This window comes from Taudactylus pleione, unplaced genomic scaffold (genome assembly GCF_031769625.1).
Source record: "Taudactylus pleione unplaced genomic scaffold, aTauple2 ptg000609l, whole genome shotgun sequence".
In the NCBI taxonomy this organism is placed as follows: Eukaryota; Metazoa; Chordata; class Amphibia; order Anura; family Myobatrachidae; genus Taudactylus; species Taudactylus pleione.
Window position 1 is genome coordinate 16,397,243 of NW_028285011.1, and position 27,474 is coordinate 16,424,716.

The following is a 27,474-nucleotide window of genomic DNA, read 5'->3' on the forward strand; positions in this document are numbered from 1 at the left end:
GAGTGGAAATTAAGGTTATTGAGGTTAATAATAGCATAGGAGCAGAAAAACCTACAAATTCTGTGATTTTAGCTGTTTTTATGCTTTTTTTTCAAAAAAATACAGATCCAAAACACAAAACCCAGAACCCAAAACACGGAAGGGTGGTTTTGGCAAAACCAATCCAGATCCAAAACACGAAGAAAGATCCAGATCCAAAACCAAAACACAAAACACGAAAAGTGGCCGGTGCACACCCCTAATATATATATATATATATATATATATATATATATATAGATTGCAATACGGTCCGGCACTCTCCTTTTAATGGTTCATCAACTCCGATGCCATCAGGAAAAATGATCATGTGAACAACCAGCACAAACAAGCTGCGGCACTCAGAGATTATATGGAATCCAGATCCAAAACACGAAGTAAGATCCAGATCCAAAACCAAAACACAAAACACGAAGAAAGTAATAAGATTGTATTAAATCATCTGTGTCAAATCCACCAACATTTCGGGACACACCTGTCTTGTATGCCTTGACAAAGGGACAGGTGTGTCCCGAAACGTTGGTGGATTTGTCACAGATGATTTAATACAATCTTATTACTTTCTTCGTGTTTTGTGTTTTGGTTTTGGATCTGGATCTTACTTCGTGTTTTGGATCTGGATTGGTTTTGCCAAAACCACCCTTCCGTGTTTTGTGTTTTGTGTTTTGGATCTGTATTTTTTTGGAAAAAAGCATAAAAACAGCTAAAATAGCAGAATTTGTTATTTTTTTTGTTCCTATGCTATTATTAACCTCAATAACATAAATGTACAGTCATTTCCAGTCTATTATGAACACCTCACACCTCACAATATTGTTTTTAGGCCAAAAGGTTGCACCAAGGTAGCTTGATGACTATGCTAAGCGACATAAGTGGGCGGAACAAACACGTGGCCCATCTAGGGGTGACACTGCAGTGGCATACAGGATGGCAGTTTGAAAAACTAGGCCCCAAACAGTACATAATGCAAAGAAAAAAAAAGAGGTGCAAGATGGAATTGTCCTTCGTACCTCCCACCCAACCTTATGTTGTATAAACAGGACATGCACACTTTAACAAACCAATCATTTCAATGCCAGGGTCTGCCACATGACTGTGTCTGAAATGATTGGTTCGTTTGGGCCCCCACACATCATTCTGGCAATTAATCTGTCCCTGCACAAACTGGCTCAACGGAGGCAAGATGTCATCCTCATCCTCCTCATCCACCGATTCCTCACCCTCTTCAGTGTTGTGTACAACCTCACAGAGTATTAATTCATCCCCGCTGGAATCCACAACCACAGATCCCTCTGTACTTTCTGTAGCTTGTCTCCTTGAAGAATTGATAATTAATTTTATGAACATCATCTTCTCCACATTTTGTGGAAGCAACCTCCTACGCCTTTCGCTGACAAGGTTCCCGGCTGCACTAAACACTCTTTCGGAGTACACACTGGATGGGGGGCAACTTAGATGAAATAGAGCCAGTTTGTACAGGGGCCTCCAAATTGCCTCTTTTTCCTGCCAGTACAGGTATGGACTGTCTGACTTGCCTACTTGGATGCTGTCACCGATGTAATCCTCCACCATTCTGTCAATGGTGACAGTGTCATATGCAGTGACAGTAGACATGTCAGAAATTGTTGCCAGGTCCTTCAGTCCGGACCAGATGTCCAAACTTGGTCCTGCCTGCCCTGCATCACTGCCAGCAGGTTGCTTAGGATATCTAAGTTGTTTCCTGGCAGCCCCAGTTGCAGGAGAAAATGAAGAAGGAGCTGTTCACGTGTCACGTTCCGCTTCAGCTGACAGTGTTTTCACCAGCAGGTCTTTGCACTTCTGCAGGCTTGTGTCCGCCAGAGAGAGAGACACTACATAGGCTTTAAACCTAGGATCGAGCACAGTGGGCAAAATGTAGTGGTCTGATTGCAACAGACTGACCACCCTCGAATCTTGGGAAAGTGAATGAAGGGCTTCATCCACAAGTCCCACATACTGAGCATAATCGCTCCGTCTTAGCTCCTCCTTCACTTTCTCCAACTGCTTCTACAAAAGCCTGATGAGGGGAATGACCTGACTCAAGTTGGAAGTGTCTGAACTGAACTCACGTGTGGCAAGTTCGAAGGGCTGGAGAACCTTTCACAACACGGAAATCATTCTCCACTGCATCTGAGTCAGGTGCATACCCCCTCCTTTGCCTATATCATAGGTGGATGTATAGGCTTGAATGGCCTTTTGCTGCTCCTCCATCCTCTGAAGCATATAGAGGGTTGAGTTCCGCTGCGTCACAACCTCTTGCTTCAGGTGATGGCAGGGCAGGTTCAAGAGTTTTTGCTGGTGCTGAAGTCTTCGGCATGCAGTCGCTGAATGGCAAAAGTGGGCAGAAATTTTTCGGGCCACCCAAAGCTTCTCCTGTATGCCCCTGTCATTTTTCAGAAAATTCTGCACCACCAAATTTATTGTGGGAGCAAAACATGGGACATGGTGGAATTTTTCCAGATGTAATGCCCGCACAATATTGGTGGTGTTGTCAGATATCGCAGATCCCCAGGAAAGACTAAGTGGGGTAAGCCATTGAGCGATGATTTCCCTCAGTTTCTCTAAGAGGTTGTCGGCGGTGTGCCTCTTGCTAAAACTGGTGATACACAGCATAGCCTGCCTTGGAGTGAGCTGGCGTTTCTGAGATGCTGCTACTGGTGACGCTGCTGTTGTTTCCTGCATAAGGTGATACATCTACCCAGTGGGCTGTCACAGTCATATAGTCCTTAGTCTGCCCTGTTCCACTTGTCCACATGTCCATGGTTAAGTGGACATTGGGTACAACCACATTTTTTAGGACACTGAGGACAATTTTTCTGACGTCTCTGTACATTCTCGGTATCGCCTGCTTAGTGAAGTGGAATCTAGATGGGATTTGGTACCGGGGCCACACTACTTCCATCAATTGTCTAAATCCCACTGCACTAATGGCGGATACTGGACGCACATCTAACACCAACATAGCTGTCAAGGCCTCAGTTATCTGCTTTGCTACAGGATGACTGCTGTCGTACTTCATCCTCCTCACTAAGGACTGTTGGAGGGTCAATTGCTTAGTAAAAGAAGTAGTGGTGTTCCTACTTCCTCTCTGGGATCATGAACGGATCCCAGCAGCAACAGCAGCAGTGGCAGCAGTAGGCGTATCAATGCAGGATCCTCCGGAGGAATCCCGGATAGGAGAGTCAGTCATGCCAGTGACATGGCCTGCAGGACTACTTCCGATCCTGACTGAGGAGGAAATTGACGAGGAGGGAGTTGACTGTGTGGTTTGCAGGCACTTGGATACAACAGGGCAAAGGGATTTAGGTGTCCCTGGACTGTTTATGGTCTTAGCCACAGTTTCTGAACTTGGCAGTAACACTTTATGAACGCGCTGCAAGTGACGTATAAGGGAGGATGTTCCTAGATGGTTAACGTCCTTACCCCTACTTATTACACCTTTACATACGCTACATATGGCAAGACAGTTGTCTGGATTTGGACTGAAATATTTCCAGACCAAAGAGGTGGAATGATTGGTCTTCTGCCCTAGCATGACGATGGGCTTTTTCATCCCATGGACAACAACTGTCTCCCCCGGTGCCTGATTTAAACAAACCACATCACCATCAGAATCCTCCACATCAACTTCCTCCTCAGCGCCAGCTACACCAATATCCTCATCCTGTTTTATTTCAACTAGGGATGTGCAGGCTCGGATAGGTTCGAGTTTGCACACCGAGTTCGGATTTTTCCCTCCAAAAAAATAGAACTCAGAAAGAAGCAAAAAGTCATCTTACATGGACAAACATCATCATTCCTGGACTTTTGTCCAGGAATGATGGACAACTCCCACCCTCCCTCTTCACTGTCCACAGCCAGAGTGAGAAATGGCGCCGACGCGGGGACCTTTTATAGGATCCAAAACCCGCGAGATCCGACAGCGGGATGTTTTGCCTCGATTTCAGGTCCAAGTCAGGTGGGAAAACCCGAGCCTGACTCGGTTCTCGGCTCGGATCGAGGGGGGGGGGCTCGGATTTCAGAAATCCGAATCCGCTCATCCCTAATATATATATATATATATATATATATACATATACACATGCAGACATATACACGCACATGTATAAAGAGAGAGGCATTCTTGCATTGGGCATCATTTGGATTTACTAGCACCTGGAAATTACATATTACATATTGAAATGCACGAGAAGCAAATGGATTTTTATATGCTTCTAGTAAAAATCCACCTTCTTTGTATACAGCACACAAATATTAGTTAGCTTTAGTTTGAGATTTAAAGCTAGTTACTTGGTCTCTCTCTCCATATCTAAGCCTGCCTGCACATTTGCCCCCCTGCAGCACATCAGGATTTGTAGCACACCGTTTCAATTCTGTGTTTCTGTACATGTTTATCAATGAAAAGCAGTGGATTCACATTTGGAAGGCAAGGGCTTGGCATGAAAGTCAGGTCTACACTACAAAAGCATTGGCATAAACAAAGGCTACAGTACTGTATGCCCTCTACTGAGCAGCAGTAGGCATTTGTATGAGCACCTGAAATTGTACAAGAGATGAGATGGTAATGATGCCTGTGGCTTCTCTGCAATGCAGCAGACGCCTGGACTTCAAACACTCTGACATATCTTTCCATAAATGTTTAATGAATACTAAACACAATAATAAATTATCAAGTGTTTTTATCCTTTGAACAGTTTGGGCCACAAAACTTCAATAACCAGTTAGCCCATTACTGCAGCACTATAGAGCATTGGCTGCCATACTCATTACACCTTCAGTTGACCTTAATATATTGGTTTATTCATAACCTGAAAGTTACTGTAAATGTCTTATTTTTGTGCATCAGTATTGTCACGCTCATGTCCTTAAAAACCACTTTCTTACCTCTACGGTGCCTGTTCAGGATAGCACAGAGTTCGGCTCACGCTGCACAACGCTTCCGGCTGGTGCTGATGTCTGTCTGTGTCTGCTCAGTGTCCTGTCACTGAGTATGGAGATGGCTCTACGCAGCCTCTTACTCATAGCGTGTCTTCCCAGCACGATGGCACACAAGCTGCCAGAGTTCCCTGCTAAACCACAGTATGGGCACAGCCATGTTGGACTCTGTTGCCTGACGCTCTTCCTCCTCACAGAGCGCTGCTCCCAGATCAGCTGATTGCAGCATCCAATCCCTGGGGATCCTCTCCTATAAATTTCATCCTGACTGGCCTCTGTTGCCAGTACAATGTCACTTCTTGCTGAAGTTAAAGCTCTGTGCTGAGCTCCCAGGTACTCTGTATCTGTACGGTCCCAGTCCATTATATGCAGTTGCTAAATCTGGTAAAAGTCTCCTATACCATCTTGCACACCAGTCTGATTTTACCACTGAGACTTGTTCTTACAGCCACCATCTGTTCCAGCCGATACCGCCAACCATTGGTCCCTTCCGATGTCTCCAATCATCGGACTCATATCAATTAAGTTCTTCAATTTATCAACATCGGTCCCAACCAATCAAGTTCATCAATTTGTCAACATTGGATTCTTAACAATTATCTTGTCATCAAGTTATTGAATTCATCAACATCGGTTACGCCTCTCAAATCTCCTCTTCAGTTTCCCACAGCTGTTCCAACCCAAACCAACCCTCAAGTGTGACAAGTATGATCCCATTATATGACTATTTCAGATTAATAATATAAATTAAGTTAAATAACTCGATTTCAAAGAATGCCAGCCTTACTTACCTAATGATTTGTACATTGTGGTGTAATAGTCTATCTGTTTCTCTTTTACATGAATATGCTATTTCATCTACTTTAGCAAAATTTGGTCAGTTAAAGTCTAGATTTTACATAAATATATTACTTTGGATATATTCCACACTAAGGGGCCTGTTAATCATATGTAAAAAATGGCCCGTTAACTACAGTATGCAGAAATGCTAGTTTCCGCATATTAAGTTACCGGGCCATTCATCATCAGGGGTCCAAAAAGGTCCACTATATTACTCAGCAAACTCCGAAAAAGTGAGTTTTACAAAGTATTCAGAGTTCACCGGATATCAGGAAGTCCTATATGTGGAACCTAGCATTTCCGCATGGTTAACAAGCCAGTTTGCCTGCCCGGTTCATTCCTATGGGAAGGAGTTCCTGGGAATGCGAAGAGGGGGATCCCTCCATCGCCTCCTCACTGACTCCCTGGCGGCTTTGCGCATGCATGATCTCAGGTCACACATGCAAAGAAGCCGACAATGGGGACAGGTAAGTAACACTGCTACTCCTGTGGCAGCGCTACTAAGCAATCTTTAAAAATGACAATGCTCGTCAGAGCCACCGCTAGCGTAAACAGCCCAATAATAAGCAGAGGCAGTCACCCGGTCTGATAAGATGAAGTCTTATGACAAAACATGTAGTGCGTGTCTTGGCGTTTTGGATTGTGCAAAGGAACCAGTTCCCAGAGAAGTCTTTGGAGACGTCCAGGTTACAGACCGGGTGACTGCCTCTGCTTATTATTGTGCTGTTTACGCTAGCGGTGGCTCTGAACACTTGTTCTGGTACGAGCATTGTCATTTTTAAAGATTGCAATAAAATATTGTTATACTTTTAAGCATGATGTGGCGCCCCCTTTCTATGTTTTCTTCATATATATATATATATATATATATATATATATTTTATATATATATATATATATATATATATATATATCGAAGCATGAAGGTACAGCACTCCCCTCTCAATAAATCAAGCAGAGACCAAAGGATCAATAGAACGTTTGAGTACTTTTAGTACTATCTTCAACCATATGGTTGAAGATAATACTAAAAGTACTGAAACGTTCTATTGATCCTTTGGTCTCTGCTTGATTTATTGAGAGGGGAGTGCTGCACCTTCATGCTTCTATTTATCCCTATGTGAGGGCACCCCTGCAGGATTTGATTTATTATCTGGAGTGCCGGACCTGGAGACTTTATATATATATATATATCTATATAATGCAAGGTCTGACACTCATTGTTTTCAATAAAGGTGCTGCTTACTGAGTGCCCTCCATGCTGCTGATATAGATAAATACAGTGGGATGGCGGCACTCAGGAATGAATTAGTAATGCTGTTCCCGACAAATGCACAATAAGGCGCTGAAACATTGAAATCTTGTAACGCTGCAATGAGGGCCTGATTCAGAGCCGGACGCTCTGACCAGAGCGCTCGCTCTGAATCAGTGCCCTCCTACCTAAAAATGGAGCGGCCTCCTGGCCGCTGGCATAGCTGTGGGTGACCACCCACAGCATATGCGAGCGGCCAAAAAGAAGGTTGCGATGGTCAAGACCATCGCAACCATCGGGCTTGCGACGAGACCCTTGTGGTAGGGTCTCGGTGACTGCAAGCCTTGGAGTGATTTTGGCTCTATCACTAGTGATGTCAGTGGGGCCGGACCCAGACGGTAGGCGTTCCCATGGGAACGCCTCCATCTGGCAGCCACGCCCCCGACTCACCCACCAAAGGGGGCGTGCTGTCAGTCACCATCGACAGCACACCCTCTTTGGTGCGAGACCCGGAGCGACAGCTTGGCTGTCGCTGTCCGGGTCTCGCGCATGCACACGACGAAGCTCCCTCCGTCGTGCGCATGTGCATTGGGGTAACATCGACATGCTTGCGAGTGTCCGACGCTCGCGAGCGGGTCTGAATGACCCCCTGTGTCTTTATTTCTAATCTGGAGTGCCACCATCCTACTATATTTATATTATTATCCTTTACTTATATGGTGCCACAAAGGTTCCACAGGTCCTAACACAGTACATAAATGAGTATACAAGAAAAAAATTTATTTAGCAGTACAAAACAATGCAGAACAAGGACATGATTTATAGACATTGCTGAATAACACAAGCAGCAGGGTGTCAGCAACCAAGTGTTAGGTGCTGTTTGGGGAGTTAGCAGGGGCGCCGAGAGGGGGGGTGCAGGTACAGATTACCCGGGCCCGGGCTTTCTGAGGGGCCCGGCGGGGGCCCGGGTCCGCCGCCGCCCCCCCTCCCTCACAGCAGCCCAGCACACAGCGTGTGCTGAGCTGCAGTTGGAGACTGCTCGTGGCTGCTGAGAAGCAGCCACAGCAGTCTCCTATGCCTGTGCGGGGGAGCGATCACACTGATCGCGCCCTCCCTGGCTTTGCGCCGGGCTGAGGGGGCTCAGAGCGCCCCCCTCCCCGGCGCGGCGCTGCAAATCTTTTTTATTTATTTCTTTTCGGCAAGGGGGCGTGGCCACGCCTCCTGAGATTAGGCCACACCCCCTATTACCGGGGCCCGCCTTGGCTCTTGGCGGCCCTGCGAGTTAGTAGTACATGATTGTGGGGTCGATGTACTAAGCAGTGTTAGGAGACAGAGTGAAAAGTGATAAGGTGCCAGTCAATCAGATCCTAACTGACATGTCACAGGCTGTGTTTGAAAAATGGCTGAACAAAACAAGTAGTCGGAGAGACTATTGGCGCTTCTAAGCAAGCTGCAGCCATTTCAATAAAGATCTTCCCTAAAAGATCTGAGCAATTGTCAAATATATAACAAAATTTAAATAACAGCGCTGTTATTTCAATTTTTTTGTATATTTGTGTTTGAAAAATGACAGTTAGGAGCTGATTGGCTGGCACCTTATCACTTTTCACTCTGTCTCCTAACACTGCTTAGTAAATAGACCCCTGTATAAATAGGGTAAGGAGAAGCATGTGAGGGACGAGGGCCTAGTATAAGTAGGGGAAGGAGAAGCACGTGAGGGAGGAGGTCCCTGCTCACGAGAGCTTACATTCTAAAGGGGAGGAGCAGACAGAGGTGACACAGATGGGGTAGATAGTGAGGAAGGAGCAGTGGGTTAGGATATGTGCTGCGGAATGTGTGTGTGTTATAAGATGACGTGATGTGTCAAAATTAAGTTCTTCATTCATCTATCTCTATGACAGAAAATAGATTTTATTTATGTGTTATATACACATAAGAAATGTACTAAATAACGTTGTTGCACTTTAATTTCTGTCTGTTACATCCAGCTAAATATGCAGATATGGTGGGACTATCCCGCATCCTAATTGTGAATACTTTTGTCCCAGCTGCGGGGTGCTATGCCATGCTCCTGTGAGTGGGTACTTCTCACATGCTAGACACACCCACAAAGAGGTGCAGCTGTGCCCAACATGCTGTGCCACACCTCCTTCTGGGGGGCCCCAAGGATGTTTCTGTACCCGGGCCCAAGATTTCTCTTGGCAGCCCTGTTTATACGTACATATGCAACACTTGTAAAGTGTTTCAAAACTCTGTATAGCTGTATAGGCAGACAGTCAGCATAGCACAGCATGCAAATAAAATCATATATAAAAACAAATTAAGTACAGACAAAGGAGGTGCAGACATGAGATCAATAGTAGAGAGGTCCCTGCTCAAGAGTTTTTGCAGTCTATCCTGAGAGTGTAATGGATAGTAATGCAATACTGGATAATAGCTGCTTGTGGGACATGGTACTGAGGGCCTGATTCAGAGCCGCTCGTAAGTGGCCACTCTTTCGCTCCGAGCGATGTTCGGACAACTTCGCATGCGTATGGGTTGTAATAAGCATGCGCGAACCAGTCATTGCGGTCGGAAATTGTGTGCTCGCAATATAGCGAATGCCTGCTAATTTGAGTGACAGACTGAGGCGTTTGTGGGTGGTAACAGGGGAAGGCAGGCGTGCCAAAAGGTCAAAATGGGCGTTTTAAGGGTGTGCATAATTAACAAAGCAGCGTCATCGACCACGTCACTTGGTTGTTTCTTAGCCTGAACTGGTCGCATGATTTCGGTAGGAAAATCCAACCACAAGCACTACGAGCAGTTCAGATGCCTTTTCGATGTACTCGATTAATCAAATAAATAGCGGAGATGACGAAGGATGCGAGCGGCCAGGGGGTGTCTTTACAAAATAGCGAGCGCATATTTCGTTCGCTCGCTCAGACATAGAGGCGTCAACAGACCGCAAAGAGCGAGCGCTCAATTTAAATAGCCAGCCCCTTTTTCTAAACGAGCGAGCGCAAATAGCGTCCGGCTCTGAATCAGGCCCTGGAGCAGGTAGAATATGCAGAGGTAATAATATAAGGTGGAGAAAAGATGGTCTATAGGAAGTGGTGACTTTTAAAAGATCACATAAAAGATTTAAGGTGGGCGAGTGATGGGCTAGTAATTTTTTGTGGAGCACTTTACACTTCACCAGTCAGATACCACCACAAAATTAGTTTTGCTTCAAGTTAGTTACAACTTTAAGAGATAATAGTGCAATTTCTACTAGGGGTGTTCACCGGCCACTTTTCGTGTTTTGGTTTTGGATCTGGATCTTTCTTCGTGTTTTGGATCTGGATTGGTTTTGCCAAAACCACCCTGTTTTGGGTTCTAGGTTTAGTGTTTTGGATCTGTATTTTTTTTTTTAAAAAAAGCATAAAAACAGCTAAAATCACAGAATTTTGGGGTTTTTCTGCTCCTATGCTATTATTAACCTATATAGCTTTAATTTCCACTCATTTCCAGTCTATTCTGAACACCTCACACCTCACAATAGTGTTTTTATGTCCAAATGGTTGCACCGAGGTAGCTGGATGACTATGCTAAGCGACACGAGTGGGCGGCACAAACACGTGGCCCATCTAGGAGTGACACTGCAGTGGCAGACAGGATGGCAGTTTGAAAAACTAGGCCCCAAACAGTACATAATGCAAAGAAAAAAAAGAGGTGCAAGATGGAATTGTCCTTGGGCCCTCCCACCCACCCACCCACCCACCCACCCACCCACCCACCCTTATGTTGTATAAACAGGACATGCACACTTTAACAAACCAATCATTTCAGCGCCAGGGTCTGCCACACGACTGTGGCTGAAATGAATGGTTCGTTTGGGCCCCCACAAAACAAGCTGGCAATTAATCTGTCCCTGCACAAACTGGCTCTACTGAGGCAAGATGTCGTCCTCATCCTCCTCATTCACCAATTCCTCACCCTCTTCACTGTTGTGTACATCCTCATCCTCACAGAGTATTAATTCGTCCCCGCTGGAATCCACCACCACATGTCCCTCCGTACGTTCTGGAGGCTGGTCTCCCTGGAAGAGTTAATAATTCATTTTTATGAACAACATTTTCTCCACATTTTGTGGAAGCAACCTCCTACGCCTTTCGCTGACAAGGTTCCAGGCTGCACTAAACACTCTTTCGGAGTACACACTGGAGGGGGGGCAACTCAGGTAAAATAGAGCCATTTTGTAGAGGGGCCTCCAAATTGCCTCTTTTTCCTGTCAGTACAGGTACGGACTTTCTGACATGCCTACTTGGATGCTGTCACTAATGTAATCCTTTAACAGACAGACGCACGCTTGTCGCTGCTGCTTTGAGGATGCAGGTGCGGCTATAGCCCACACAATTCACAAAGACAGAAAAAAAAAGAAGAATTTTTTATTTTTTGTGGAGCGCACTTTGGGGGTTACACCACCCTTTAACAGACAGACACACGCTTGTCGCTGCTGGTTTGAGGATGCATGTGCGGCTACAGCCCACACAATTCACAAAGACAGAAAAAAAAAGGAGAATTTTTTATTTTTTGTGGAGCGCACTTTGAGGGTTACACCACCCTTTAACAGACAGACGCACGCTTGTCGCTGCTGCTATGAGGATGCAGGTGCAGCTATAGCCCACACAATTCACAAAGACAGAAAAAATAAGGAGAATTTTTTATTTTTTGTGGAGTGCACTTTGAGGGTTTAACAACCCTTTAACAGACAGACGCACGCTTGTCGCTGCTGCTTTGAGGATGCAGGTGCTGCTATAGCCCACACAATTCACAAAGACAGAAAAAATAAGGAGAATTTTTTATTTTTTGTGGAGCGCACTTTGGGGGTTACACCACCCTTTAACGGACAAGCCAGCCGGCCCTTTACTTATGACACAGGCGCACGCTTGGCGCTGCTCCTTTGATGATGTACGTGCAGCCACAGTGCACACAATTCACAAACACAGAAAATAATTCCTCCACCATTCTGTCAGTGGTGACAGTATCATATGCAGTGACAGTAGACATGTCAGAAATTGTTGGCATGTCCTTCAGTCCGGACTAGATGTCTAAACCGACCCTTGACTTATGACACAGGCGCACGCTTGGCGCTGCTGCTGTGTTGATGCACGTGCGGCTACTGCGCATACATTTCGCACACAAACACAGAAAAAAAAGAATTGTTTATTTTTTGTGTAGTGCACTTTGGGGGTTACACCACCCTTTAACAGACTTATGGGACACAGACGCACACTTGGCGCTGCTCCTTTGTTGATGCACGTGCAGCCACAGTGCACACAATTCACAAACACAGAAAATATTTTTTTATTTTGTTTGGAGTGCACTTTGGGGGTTACAGCACCCTTTAACGGAAAGCCAGTCGGCCCTTTACTTATGACACAGGTGCACGCTTGGCGCTACTTTGTTGATGCACGTGCGGCTACTACGCACACAATTCACAAACACAGAAAATTATTTTTTATTTTGTTTGGAGTGCACTTTGGGGGTTACAGCACCTTTTAACGGACAAGCCAGCCGGCCCTTTTCTTATGACACAGGCGCACGCTTGGCGCTACTTTGTTGATGCACGTGCGGCTACTGCGCACACAATTCACAAACACAGAAAAAATCCTAATTTTTTTTGTACTTGGGGGGAGCACCCCTGATGGACAGAGCACCCTCTGGACAACACTACAGCACCCCTTTAGGACTGGGACACTGCACAGGACTTTGGAGTGGACACAGCCCCTATGGACAACTGACTGCACAACACAGTCCAGCCAGCCCCTATGGACTTTGGAGGAGTGGACACAGCCCCTATGGACAACAGCAGCACAGCACAACACAGTCAGCCCCTATGGACTTTGGAGGAGTGGACACAGCCCCTATGGACAACAGCAGCACAGCACAAAACAGCCAGCCCCTATGGACTTTGGAGGAGTGGACACAGCCCCTATGGACAACAGCAGCACAGCACAACACAGCCAGCCCCTATGGAATTTGGAGGAGTGGCCACAGCCCCTATGGACAACAGCAGCACAGCGCAGCACAGCACAACACTACACAACACTACACAGCCCAGCCAGCCCTAACTCCCCACCCTCCCTCTTCACTGTCCACAGCCGAGTGAGAAAATGGCACCGACGCGGGTACCTTATATAGAATCCAAAACCCGCGAGACCCGGAAGGCGTGATGATGACGTTTTGCCTCGATTTCAGGTCCGGGTCAGGCGGGAAAAGTCGAGCCTGACTCGGATCGGCCTCGGATCGGGGGGGCTCGGGGGGGTTCGGATTTCAGAAACCCGGACCCGCTCACCCCTAGTTTCTACACACAACAAAAGTGTATATCATCTTGTTTCCCACCCATTGCAGCATGGTTTGTCCAGGAGCAAAGTTGCTCCTTCTTCTTTGCTTTGCTACCAACTCTGTTTCAGCCTCTGGGTATCCAAATGCACTGTTAGTAATTGGTGTTGTTTGAAAGTTTCTCACAATAATGCTCACAAAAATTACAGATAAATTGACAAATTGCAGCCATATCATAAAATAGCTCTCACAATCAGTCCCCTTCAAAATACAATGCGGTGCTCGGTGGAGCTCCCTGTCATCTGGGGAGGCTGCAGCACTGTCCTCAGTGACGAGAATACCGGAGGGCAGTCACTGAAGAAAACAGAGGGGCTGGCTCAGTTCAAGTCCCTAGAGGTGGTTCCTGTGCAGGATGCATGGCTCACTACAAGGGAGATAGTGTCCAAGTGGCAGAGATCACCAGAGTGCAGCCCACTGAGGGAGGGAGCCTGGCTTCCTAGGGAGAGATAGATCACCGACTTCCACCCGAGCGGAGCTGGGTACTGCAGCTAGTATATTATAAATCCCCACAATAATCCTTCTTTATACTATGTTCATAAATAGGTCCCATCAACAATATACTTACCTACATATAAACACTGGAACTACATGGCATTGGAAACTTATGTTTTCTGTATGCATAAAAGAATCAGCAGTTTGGCTAAACTAAGTAGCATGTTTTAATTCAAACTTAGAATCTGATTCAATACAAAAATCACATTAAGTGAATCAAGACACTCATGGAGAGCGCCATTACAGATGACAACACAGCAAGAGAGTGAAACTGATTTAGAATATCAGGTCAAGATCTGCATTCTCTCTTTGGACAAAGATGTAAGCTATTAAGGGGCCTATTCATCAACACTAAATTAACGTTTTTAAGGACATTTTCCTTAAATAATGTTATTTTAGTATTCATGAAGCCACTTAGCACAGGAGATAACACTGATATCTCCTTGCTAAGTCCCCCTGCGTTAATTTCCACACTCCCCATACATTAGTATGGGGATGTGGAAATTATGGTATTCATCAAATTCCGAAAATTATGAATTTAGGTGAAACTTACCTGCTTCCAGCTGGACAGGTCCCCCGGCATCTTCCTCTGGCAGTCTGGTGCGTCCTCTGGCTCCAGAGGCTGGTCGGACACTGTGTTCTCCCAGCAGAACACAATAAAGATTAGAAAAAAAAAAAACTTTTTTTTTTTCTAATCTGTACTGTGGTCTGCTGGGAGACCATGTGACAGCCCAGCAGAACGGAGCCGGAGGCTGCTGCGCGGACAGGTAAGTGCTGAAGGGGGGGACGGGTGGAGCGGGGGGAGGGGGGCAGGTGAGCGGAGGGGGGGGGACACAAACTTACCGCATGTGTAGGCAGTGCTGCACATGCGCTGGGTTAACGAATGTAACAGCGCATGCGCAGCACTGTTTCCAGTTGCGGTAAGTTAGTGTAGACAGGGATAACTATCTATTTCCTGAAAAGCTGTCATCGCAAAAATGGCAGCTTTTCGGAATAGATAGTTAATAGAGGAGGAATGATGAATTCCTCTGGTAATTAGGTAGAACTCCATGCCAGTTCTAAATCTAATTACCTCCAGTTTAGTAATGATGAATAGGCCCCTAAAATACAATCATTACACATATGTTCGTTCCCATAACAAGCTGAAAAAGCCAAAGTGTTAAGTGTGCACAAAGTTTTGAAGCAATAAGTCAGGTATTCTCATGTCCAGACCCAAAGTTACCTTAATAGGTTAAATTTTTAGCATTGATCTCAGTGGGCACAGGGGGATCTGTGCATGATTGAGGAAATTGCTGTGACCAGTTGGGGTTATTGGAGAAACATTTTCCCAGATGATTATACATTTTCTTGATCCATTTTACTCACCTTTGCCTTCTCTCATTTAGCTTTCTGTTGATTGTATTCCAGCGTACATTCAAGGTATCCAGATTATCCTTAATATGAGCAGAATCAGCAGGCGAGGACTGCTCAGCAACCTCTCCGCTAAATACATTCAGTGCTCTGACGTTAGCTTGTTGCTGTCCTATGCCATCTTCGAGTACCTGAAATGATTACAAAATAAAAGCAACGGTTACTGCACTGGTTTTTTTTCACTGTAGCAGCTTAGTATTGCTCAGCACAGCTGCCACAATCACACGTTATATACATTACTTATCATTGCAAAGTACTGATAATCTCCCAGCATTTAAACATGAGACACCGAGACAAAATAAGCCCCACTCCCTATATGCCCAAACCCTTCCCCAAGGTAACTAGAAGCACCCACTTTTTGGTGAAATACTGCCCACATTTATTTACGCTCCATCCCTATTGTGGCCCACAATTTGTGAAAGTTGTGAGATATAGAAAGTTTTATTTTCTCAATAAGTGATGTTAAAAAATGGTCCCTTTATATTATTGTCCTTCCCCAATCTAAAATTCATCCCAACCACAAATTTTGAAGTAACAATGACACTCCCAGTGGATAGTAAGGGATGTCTCAAGAGGTACATTCCCATGAACCCTTCTGCACATTATTATTTCGTCGGAATCTAAGATGGAAAAACTGACAATACAGTAAAAAGCGAAGTGTAATCCTGTCTGTAAGCTTACATTTTAAACTATAAGGATGAGTTGAGAATGGTCCCATTAGGAAATTCTAATAGTCGCTTTTTGATGGTTATGTTTTTTGGATTAGTGATAAGGGAGTCTATTGTGTGTGAGGGGCAGAGTTTATTAGGGTTTGTGAGACTCTTGCCTACTGGAAATTTCCAAGAACAGGGAAGAGCTGCCTCACAGATATATGATCTACACTTGTACTGATACATATTATTTTTTTCCTTTCTGTTTGTTTCCTTGGCTTTTCTTACCATTCCCCTCTTTTACTTATCAAAGATCACAGACACAGGGGTAAATTTACTAAAGTGGGGATGTTGCCCATAGCAACCAATCAGATCCAGCTTAACATTTAACTAGCACCTTCTAGAAGATAGTAGCTAGAATCTGATTGGTTACTATGGGCAATATCTCCACTTCTATAAACTCTCACTTTAGTAAATTTACCTCATAAAATGTATTCACTAAAAACAGATATTGTATGTACATATGTAAAATTGCAAAAATCACAAGTGTATACGTTAGTGCCCATAATATATGCGGCCCAGGGCCGGGCCGGCCATCTGGCACTTCTGGCAAATGCCAGAAGGACCGATGGCCTGATGTGCCAGTCCAGACTGAACACTGTCCGAGCAGCTCTGCCTCCCAGCGTACTGTTCGGCTGGGATACTGAGAGATGGGGACATGCAGTGAGGCCAGGCCCCATGTGGTGAGGCCATGTCCCCATTGCATGAGTGCGCGCATAAAGATTGATGCCAGGGCTGATCTGGAGCCCCAGTCTGTCCCTGATGCAACCAGTTTATGCCAAACATACATAAGATACACTTACACCATGTTTTGAACATTTGTACTGATTGCAAATAGACATTCGTTATTAAGTGTAAATAAAATAAATAAAACCTACAGAATTCAGCACTTCCTTCTCATGTACCAATGCTAAAATGTGAAGACAAATGGGTCTATTCATCATCATCAATGACAACATTTTTGGAGCTTGTATGCAGGAACATTCATCATCTTCAGATGGCATTAGTTCCCGAACCATGCTCCTTCCTTACGGGAAGAAGTCCTGGGTTGCGAAGAGGGATCACTTTTTATCCCTCTGCCACTTCTTGGCTCCTTCCACATGAGCGCCGGGGATTTTTGTATCTACATGAACCCACTTTCACCGCTACTAAAGTAACGGTGAAGACATTGTTGGGGATAGCTGATTTTCAGATCATCTGTCTCTGCACCAAAGCAATGATGAATTGCTTAGCCTGTCTCAGAGAGATAGAATGTTAATTATCGGCCCCCTATAAGTAACAATTAATAAATAGGCCCCAAAATCATTTATGAGCAGTGCAAAAAAGCTTCAGCTGTAAAATTCCAATCAGCAAATCAACTATAGCTGGAGACCATCTGCACCATAAAATTATATTGGTAACAGCCCTCAGGCACCCACAAATTATAAGGCTTTAATAGGTGTATATATGTCTCTGTGCTTTATGGGGGCTTATTGAAGTTATACGCACAATCATGGCACTGAGCAGTATGGGTGGAGCAGTGATAACATTTTTTGTGGTACCTTTCCCTTAAACATCCCACCTGGACTTCCTCCTCTGGGAATTACAGGAGGGCAAGAATTAAATAATTTGAAGTATGCAGTAAATTGATGCATTAGTTAGTGAAAATTTTATCCAAAAAAAGAACCTGCAAAAATATGGCAATTTCTTATTAAATAAACACATCTCCTCCATTAAAGGGTTGTGTCCTCACTGAGCTTGCTATAGGACATCTGCAATACAGAGTGACAGGTGTACCACCTCAGCCAAACTCCCCATCTGTCACCATATTTTGAAAGGCTATTTGTTTGGGAACTCTTTGAAGAAATGATGCAGTCAATAATGTTCACTGCATTTATCTTAATTAAAATGACCATGATGTACACTTAATACCTTGGTTTTGTACCGGTACACCTGGGTAGTCTACATGGGCTCAGTAAGGTATACACCTAGTCACAGCTTTTGGGAGTGACTGTGGCATTCTGGAAGTGCACCTTGGTGTATGGAGAGTCTAAACTTTTCAGCTGTCCTCCTAAAGCACTTCTCAATTTAGCAGCACCAGTGGTTCTCAAATTTGTTCCTCAAGGCACCCTAACAATCCAGGTTTTAAAGATATCCATGGTTGAGCACAGATGTTTAAATGAAATTGACTAATTAAATCACCTGTGCTCAAGTACCAATATACTTGTGCTGTTAGGGTGCCTTGAGGACAGAGTATGGAAATGTCTGATGTAAACTAATCATGAGATAGACTGTACAGAGAGACTATATTTATTACATGACAATAGAAGCTTGCCGAGGGAGCCGGGGGCTAGTTATTGCCTAAAACTATGATTTAGTAACATACTATCCCTTATCCAGTATATTTTATACACCAATGGCACCACACAAAGTGCTGGTTACCATCAGCTTCTTACATAACAGCGTCTTGTCACCTGTTGCTCCTCCATTTTGTTGTTATGCTGAAAGTGTGATGTCATAGCCAAGTGTTTTGTAAATGGCCTCCACTGCATTTAATCATTTGTAGTAAGTTTTTTATTATGTGAGAAACTGGACATATTACCCTTTTTAGTTTAGAACAGAAATAAATGCAGATGAACAATGTAACTGCAAACTGCATTGCATGGAATTCTGAGCATGTACAAAATCTCTTTTAATCCACTGCTAGAGTATTTGATTCACAATCAGCCACAGTTTGACAGGACAGAAATATCATTTTGCTGGTTGAACATCAAGAATCAAAGAATCTTTTTTGAAATTCTGAAATTCTGTCAACTAGTGCTCTGTGATTTGTATGCCCTCGGGATATGTTCTAAAATATATTCTGAGGGAGATTCCAAAACAAGTACTATACAGCAGCCCAGCAGCTTGTGAAGTAATAAAGAAAAACTCATAGATTGAAGTTGGGATCAAAAAATGCCAAAATACAATATAAAAACATAGTTGACAGAAAAGAAACTCACTCAGTGTTACTGTACAATTTTACCAAGTGTGTGTATGTCTCTTGCTAATTTAAAAATGTATAATTTCCACATTTACATTGTGAACAGTCAAATGACATATAATGAAGAAATTCAATTATTTTGAGTCATGCTCTACACATCTACTTAGAAAGTCAGCAAATTTATTTTGAATGGTTTTATTTTATATAATTTCATTTAATCCAACATTTAAATGGCCAAAAACACATGTAGTACCATAAAAATGTTTAGATTAAAAATATTATGTGTAGGGAATATATACTGTGGACACTTATATATGAGGACAATTTTTTGATACATATATAAATAAATATCTATATAGCACACACCTATCTCAGTTGGAATGGGTATGAAATACCGGACACGAGAAGATACCGACTATCGCTGATAAGTACCCTAACCCTCCCCTCTTCCCCCCTAACCCTCCTTTAGTGGTGCCTAACCCTAAGTTCCCCCATGGGGGTGCCTAAACTTAAATGCCCTACCCGCACCCTAAACCTAACCCTCCCGGGGGGTGCCTGACCCTAGCCTCTCCCCAGTGGCGCCTAACCCTAAACCCCCCTTCCCCTAGCCTAACTCTAACCCTCCCTGGGAGGTGCCTAACCCAAAGTCCGCCCGGGAGTCCCTAAACCTAACCACCCCCCCTCCGCGCGGCTAAGTGCTATGACACCCAGACTAACCTATCTTAAGTCCCCCGTCGGGCTTTAGCAGTCGGGCTATAGATCAGCGCCATTTATTCTGCCAGTCTATTAACTACATCCCATTTCAGTTGTAGGGTTTGGCTCAAAACATTCAAGTATTTTGTCTTATATTCTGCTTGCAAATTTCCGTTTGTAAACAGAATTTAAAATACAGCACAATACAGTATTATAAAGGTGGAAAATGCTTAAAAGTTAAAATATAGAGGTTATTGTTGGTCTATAAAGCAGGTGCAGTAACAAATAATAGTGACTAGAATAGGACAAGCCATCAATCCCCAAAAATGCTGCTGATTCAACCAACTTCATAATTTCTAAAGCTACAGTATTATTTTTGTTAAGTGCACATTTAGGGAGAGTGCTGTGTCTTTTTCCCTCAGACTGACATTCACGACAGTGATGGTCAGCGATTATAGTTGTGGCTGTTTTGGAATATTTCTATGGAAATATTAAAAACATTAAAGGCCTGATTCTGATTCGGGAGTAAAGCAAAAAAAGAAGCAAAGTAACTTTGTACCTGGACAAACCATGCTCCAATACAAGGGGTGCAAATACAATTATTATTATTTTTTTTATGCATGGTAAATACTGGCTAAATTTTGTATGTAGTCCACAAATGCTCGACAGCTTTATTTTTGTACTTCTATTTAAGATCCCCATACATCTGCAACGTATCGTAGCGATGTAGCGATGGGATCGGAAATGCCGATCGGCGGCTGATGTTCTGCGATCCGTCGCAGGATCGGTGAAATTCTACATGTTAAATTTCATCGATCTGCCAATCAGGATCATTTTTTTAATGTGATCAGCATATCTGTGAAGTCCAACATGTTGGATTTCAGCGATCCTGCAATGCCGGATTACAGGATCACTACATCGCGACGATCCGGGGGCCTTAAAACTTGTTCTTTTTTGCTTTACTCCCTCCTCAGAATATGTCCAAGGGGCATATGAATTATCGGAGGCTGTCTGGCCTCCGATAATTAAGTATCCAACTCGCCGCGAATTGCGATGGCGGATACTTAAGTACTGAAGCCAGCTGTACTGGGAAAGCTGTTCCGAAAGCAGCTGTCACTGTGATCAGTATCACTGCTACAGAAGTAGCAGTGATACTTATCCATCCGGAACCGGCCTTCTGTGCATGTGTGACCTGAGGTCAATAGTGACGTGCGGTGAGGTAAATGGCTGGGGAGGCACTGGTTAGTATCAGAGCCAAATTTACAGATACATATATGCACCCGAGGAGTCACGTGGGCATTATACAAAGGTGCAGCAGTATATAGTGCTGGAAATGTGGTGTGTTTTCATCAGGGATGTGTGCGGAAAAGGTAAACAGGGGAGTTTTTATTATAAAAATGATTAGAATAATACAAAGATGATATTTATATATTATTCTTTACATTTTTCTTATACTTTTCATAGTATGACAGCAAAGGCTCTGCCTCACCTGACCACACATTACTGGAGGTCAAACATGCAGACAGCCAAAGGTAACATTGTGAGGCACCAAAGCGATCCACTCTTCTCATAGAAAGGAGTGGGGCTTCAATAACCGAAGTCATCTGAAGATGGCGTTGGTTCTTGCAAGCTATTTACAAAAATTTAAATTTTTTGGAGTTTGCTGAACACTAGGCAATCCTATCGAGATGCTAATAACAAATAGGCCTGTTAACTAAAACATGCAGAAACTAGCTTTTCTGCATGTGTACCGGGCCCTTAAGTGATAATGAATAGGCCGCTAAGTTACAATGACTGGTAACTTTATGTTTACACTCCACTTTTGTTACCAAGTGCAACTTAAGACCCAGAACAATTAACTTAAACATCATTATTACACCACACCACACCACTATAAGCAAGGAAAACAACACTAGGGGTCTATTTATAAAACTATCATTGCACTTAAATACTGAGAAAATTACAGTTTTCACAGAATTCTAGCTTCTTATAGTGTTAGGAGCTGTCTCAATAACACTGGAAATTACATTTATCACAATCCACATCTTTAATGCAGAATTACTAAAATTAATATTTTCACACAAATTTACTTTTCTGTCCTTGCCAGGAGATGGGCTCCGATAAGAGCTCATTCTGGCGAAGAGCAGAAGCAGTGTGCTAGTGTAAAGCTATCACACTTATTCCTGGTTAGGGTCTTTGATGCACACTGTGCATGTGCGGCCATTGGCCCACTCATTTGTCACCAATGGCCAACAGGGAGGGAAAAGCAGCACAGCAGCCCCCATAGATACCTATGGATGCTAGATTTGTGGATGAAAATGGAGGAACCGCGGCAGATATCAGCGATATGTGCCTATGATCCCTCTATATTGTAGTACATCTGGGGGTCCTTAATATTTGCAGGTACCTCTCTGCCTGGAAATGGCTGTTTTAACTGTAAATAGGCCCCTAAAAGAGAGTTAGCAGACCCTCCAGAGAGGTGAGAACATACATAGGGGATCTTTTAGGATCCTTTCCCCTTCATGCTGCATACTCCTCCTTTCCTCCTAGGTTCACAAGTGACAAAGGATAACAATGCAGTTTGTGACATTGCTTAGACAGCACCTTCGATAAGACTGTAATGATAAGTAACACTGAAAAAGCATCTCTTATTGCTGCAAATAACAGTGAGGATAGATTCAACTGTACAGAGTAAAAAATGTATTAACACATTAAAACTGTCCCCATATGGATTCAGTAATTAACTTGTTCATCTTTTTTTTTTTTTATTTGGCATCTGGTTTTCTCACAAAGGAGATCATCTCCCATATGTTGGATGAGAGCTGACATTCCATTCTTTGTTTTTTTTTGCTCCCTGTCAGCTGTCACTGAATATTTGTGCAAAACATACTTGCCAACTCTCCCTGATTGTCAGGGAAACTCCCTGAAATAGCAGCAATCTCCCTGACTCCCTGAAGTGTCTGGCAATCTCCCTGATTGCACTTTACCCGCATTATAAAGCTGTTGTATAACGAAAAACGCAGAGATATATACATTCCAATTGGAATCACTAGTATAATTTCCCTGCATTGGTTATAAGGCACAATGATCCCTATGGCTACATGCATTTTCTGAAAAGTATCAGTGTGTTTTCATCAACACGTAGATCTTACTAACTGCTTTGGGACTCATTTACATTTAGATGTAAGTCAATTTTATGACACGCCTCTCAGATGCAGCAGTACAGACCACTTTACCGCCACGCTCATAGGTGTTGCTTTTACAATCTCCATGAAATTATTTTTCAAAAGTAGGCAAGTATGGTGCACAATCACTGACTACAGACTTCGACATCTTCTGGTTATAAGTGTAAGTTTGAAAAAAATTCCAAACCAATGATTTTTAGCTTACAATGGCATCTGCCTTTTTCCATAATGTAGGGCTCTTGTTTCTTTATTTGGGACATTTCTTGGTGCTTGGAGGTGATGGGGAGCAAACAGACATGAGTCTATGATTGTTTGATACTTCATTAGCAGTTTCACCTATCTTATGATAAATTACACTTTCCTTCACATTGTCCTGAAAGTTGTGACTGAATAGAGAAAGCTCTTTGTCACAATCTGATAAAGAGGATGATAGAAATTCACAAACATCGGAACTGCATGGACCTGCCAGTCCATCAGATCATGTGCTGTACTTATAGCTACAAAAAAATGCTTTTAATTAAGCAAAATATTAAATTTTTTTTAATGCAAGTTGTTATCGGCATAAGGCATCTCTCAGTTAAAATCATACACTTGAAACTGGGGCTTTTTAATACAAAAAGAGATTCAAACTGACTAGTGATAGTGTCATGCAGTAGTCTGCATGACAAGCACACTGATAGCCAATCAGTATCATTGTACTGTATATGCCTGATTACAACATAACTGATAGGTGTAGGATGAATGCAATGCAGATCACCAAATGTGGTCAGCCCCATATCCCCCCAAAAAAGAATGCTGGAGAGCCAGCCTGAGTCCTAGCGTTTAATACCTGTAGTTCTTTGTTTGCCTGTTACACTGCAATTTCTGAATGCTGTATTTCTACAAAGAACAAAAAGGTTCATAAGCTGTGACTAACTCATTTAGTGCCACATAGCTTTTAGCAGGAAACCCTGTATCTTTGTAGTGCAATGAGTATTATATGTTATGTGTTCTTGTCATCATGTGTGAATGGAAATCAACTATTTTTACTGAAAATTGTAAATGTCACCGACCTATTTATGTAGCAGGAGGCCTACCGGGGAGGGATCAGGAAATCTAGCTAAACCTGTATGCTAACTCAATCCTTAGAGTCCATTACAAATTATTGTAAATCTTCCAAAACGCTAAGCTTTTCAGAATTTGATAAATAGCTCCACTTTGCAGATTCCAATGAGAATTATGCGTTAGTACATTAACTAGTTATGCAGCAACAGCCATTTCTACATGATTTAAGGCAGCAACACAGCATTCAATAAGACAATAGCTGGCTTTTGTTATACACACACATCTTAGAAATAGAGGGATGTCATGAGTCATGTAACACCCCTCCAATTAGACAAACAGTGCTTTGATGAAGTATGTGATGTTGTGTGCTGTTCACTAGATTAAGTGGTAATGATAAATGGAATAATATGTTTGTTGAAAGGCACTATATAACTGTATGCAGTAAGCATACTACCCAGAGGTGTTGAATGCACCCACAGAATGGAAGTGCCATGCTCCAGAGATGATCTCATGCCATCATGTAGCATTAACATGCCATCTCAGTATGCAAATCTCATTTATAAAACAAGAATACTAGAAACCATTGGTCTGTAGAACCCTTGGTAAGATTCAATGTATATTTTCATATTAAAATAGTATACATTCATTTGTATTTCTTTCTTGAATTAATAATATTTATTTAATTAGAAGAGCAGACTTATAGTAACACTTTCTACAGTTATTCATAATAATATATATGACGCTTCACAAAAAAATCTGTCTAAATATGACACAAAGAAAATGCCACATATGAAATAAAAGAAATTTCAACACTGTTTCACTAAATTTTCATCTCAAACATCATTTTATTGAGAAATTGTGCAGCAAATCTACAGATTTGTAATATAGCCTTACAATGCACTATGACACTCCTGTCCCCTATGTTTGTAACATGCATTATATGTTGTTATTTTGGTTTCATTGGTAGTGTTGACTATTCCCTAATCAAATGACCAACAAATGTATTGTGATTATAGGCAACAGACTGGTGGTACTCCGTTCATTGCAATCTTTGAGTTTGAACACTTATACTAAAAGGAAAATGGCAATTCTGTTTACAAGAATCATCTGAAATAAAGACCATAACTAAAGTAGAATAAAACAGCTTTACAAGGCCAGTTCAACACAGTTCTATACTAACATATAAATAAGAAACAGAAACATTGCTGTAAATACAAGCAGAATAATAAAACCCCTCAAGAGCTTCATTAAAGAATTTCTCTTTGTTTGGTCATAGTAATATCATCTTCCATTAGTGTGTACAGATTGTCTGACAAGCTAGTCAGTTTTAATCCCACAACAGAATTCAGTTGAAATTTGCATTGAACACTGTTGAATCACAATAAGAGCTGGATTTGGCAATTCTGAAGTATATCTAAGAATATGTAATTGTTTATTGTTTATGCGTGATGCACTGGATACAATTTATGCATTTATGTGAAATTTGCCTTACCCTGGGGCTTGTGTATTTTAGGACTGCAAATCCTGATAAAAAATTAGCATCATCTGAAAAGTTAATGAGGGAAATAAACATTTTCACTGTATTGAGCCTTACTATCTCTGTGGATACCTCGATAGATACGTATGAATAAGGTGGCAGGAACTGGACTTGCCTGGGGAATGACCCACTCACTGAGCCAGAAATGGAGGCCCATTATTATGGAGCATGGGAATTCCAGACACACGTCATTGCCTTGTTGTTGATGCAGTCTTTCCTGAAGTGCTTCATACGCAAGTTCAGTTTATTTACCAGTCAATGGAATCCACTATATACAGATATCAGATAAGGGCAAGCAGAGAGAACATAATAATTGTCATCATTTTAGAAGCAAGGATTAAACATACTGATGTATGTTTTCTTTTCTTTTTTGCAATAATGAGGAAGAACTAAACAAGGACAGACTGTAGCGCTCGGACACTACCAAAGCTCGGTTTAAGATTGAATGATTTATTGGGTATCATCTCTATATGGATGATACACAATTTTTCCTACCCTATTAAGATATCTCACCATCTGTGTTGGCTCAGGTTACTTAATGTCTTTCTGCCATTCATCTAGGACAGGGGTGGGGAACCTTTTTTCTGCCGAGGGCCATTTTGATATAAATAACATTATTTGCTGTCCGGTGCAGGCCACGCCGCCTCCGTGTGACGTCACACGGGGTGGGGGCCACAATCGCCGGTGATTACAGCAATGCCCGGACCATCCTGAGGATGCTCTGGGGAGCTGCAAGGCAGCTGTGTGACCTGCTGCTGTGTGACCAGGCGGCACTGCTGCATAGATTCTGGCTGCAGGGTGCCATTCTAGGCACCCTGCTAGCCAGATGAGGTTGGCAGAAAAAGCTCAGAGGGCCAGACCAAATGATTCTGCGGGCCTTATACGGCCCCTGGGCCTGAGGTTCCCCATCTCTGATCTAAGATGGTGTTTCCCAACTCAAGTCCTCAGAGACCCCTAACAATGCATGTTTTACTGATCTCCTCAATATCACAAGTTAAATAATTAACACCACCTCTGGATTTTGTAAAATGTGTCAGCCAGCAAATACACTTGGAAAACATGCACTGTTAGGGGTATCTTAGGACTGGAGTTGGAAAACACTGATCTACTGTAGGATGTAATTTTGCCGCCCCAAATTCAATATTCAAACACAGTTATTATTATTTTTCCCAGCAGTAAACTGAAATGACCAAACTAACATGTCTATTTCTATTGACAACATGTCAATAAACCCTTCCTCTCAATCTCGGTGTCTAGTTATCTTCCTTGACTCTGAACATTCCTTTGCTCCCTACAATCAATCTTTTTTTTTCAAATCCTGTTACATACATCTAAGATACATTTTAGGATATGCTCATATCTCATAACAGACACTGCAAAAACGTTAATTCATTCAGGCACTCATTATTTCCCGCACTGATTACTGCAATAGTCTGAACCAATGTGCAACATGTAACACTTATCATTATGAATTAAACACCTAATATATTCTATACAGTGTAAACTTGTAAGCAGGGCCCTCTTATATTGCTTTCTGTTAAAACCAAATCATATTTTACCACTATGTTTCCAATTATAAAACAAAGAGGAATATGTTGGTGCTTTATATATAAATATTAATAAATAAAATAAATAACTTGTTAATTTATTATCTAATTTACTGATGAGTTTATTAGCTCAAATTTACAAAATTGCTTCTGAAGTTCAAACACATTCGTATTTATTTGAACCATGTGAGTAGAAAACTAAAACTTTGAACTTAAATGCAGTGATCTCAGCTGTTTGAATATAAAGTTACAAATATTATAAGATGTAGCAATTGAAGGCCAAAACGGCAACATCCGTATACTGCAACATCTTTTATTTTACCTGTTAGCTGCCAACTCAAACTTTGAACACAAACTTCAAATTAATTTGCAGAAAGCAAACGCACTCTGATCCTGCCCACTAACCACATCATACGTCTTGGTCTGGCCCAGCAAGCCAAATTGCCA

The 27,474-nt window shown here is 42.6% G+C and overlaps 1 protein-coding gene across 2 annotated transcripts in view; it reads right to left on the minus strand.

Annotated features, from left to right (window-relative positions):
- DMD (dystrophin) overlaps positions 1–27,474 on the minus strand; it is a 2,214,077-nt gene that overhangs the window by 1,125,803 nt on the left and 1,060,800 nt on the right. Inside the window, exon 44 of one of the 2 annotated variants that reach the window (XM_088454197.1) lies at positions 15,305–15,480. In XM_088454197.1, coding sequence (XP_088310323.1) covers positions 15,305–15,480 — 176 coding nt within the window. Of the gene's footprint in view, positions 1–15,304; positions 15,481–27,474 lie in introns of those variants that run through there. The other variant, XM_088454193.1, reaches the window with a different exon arrangement.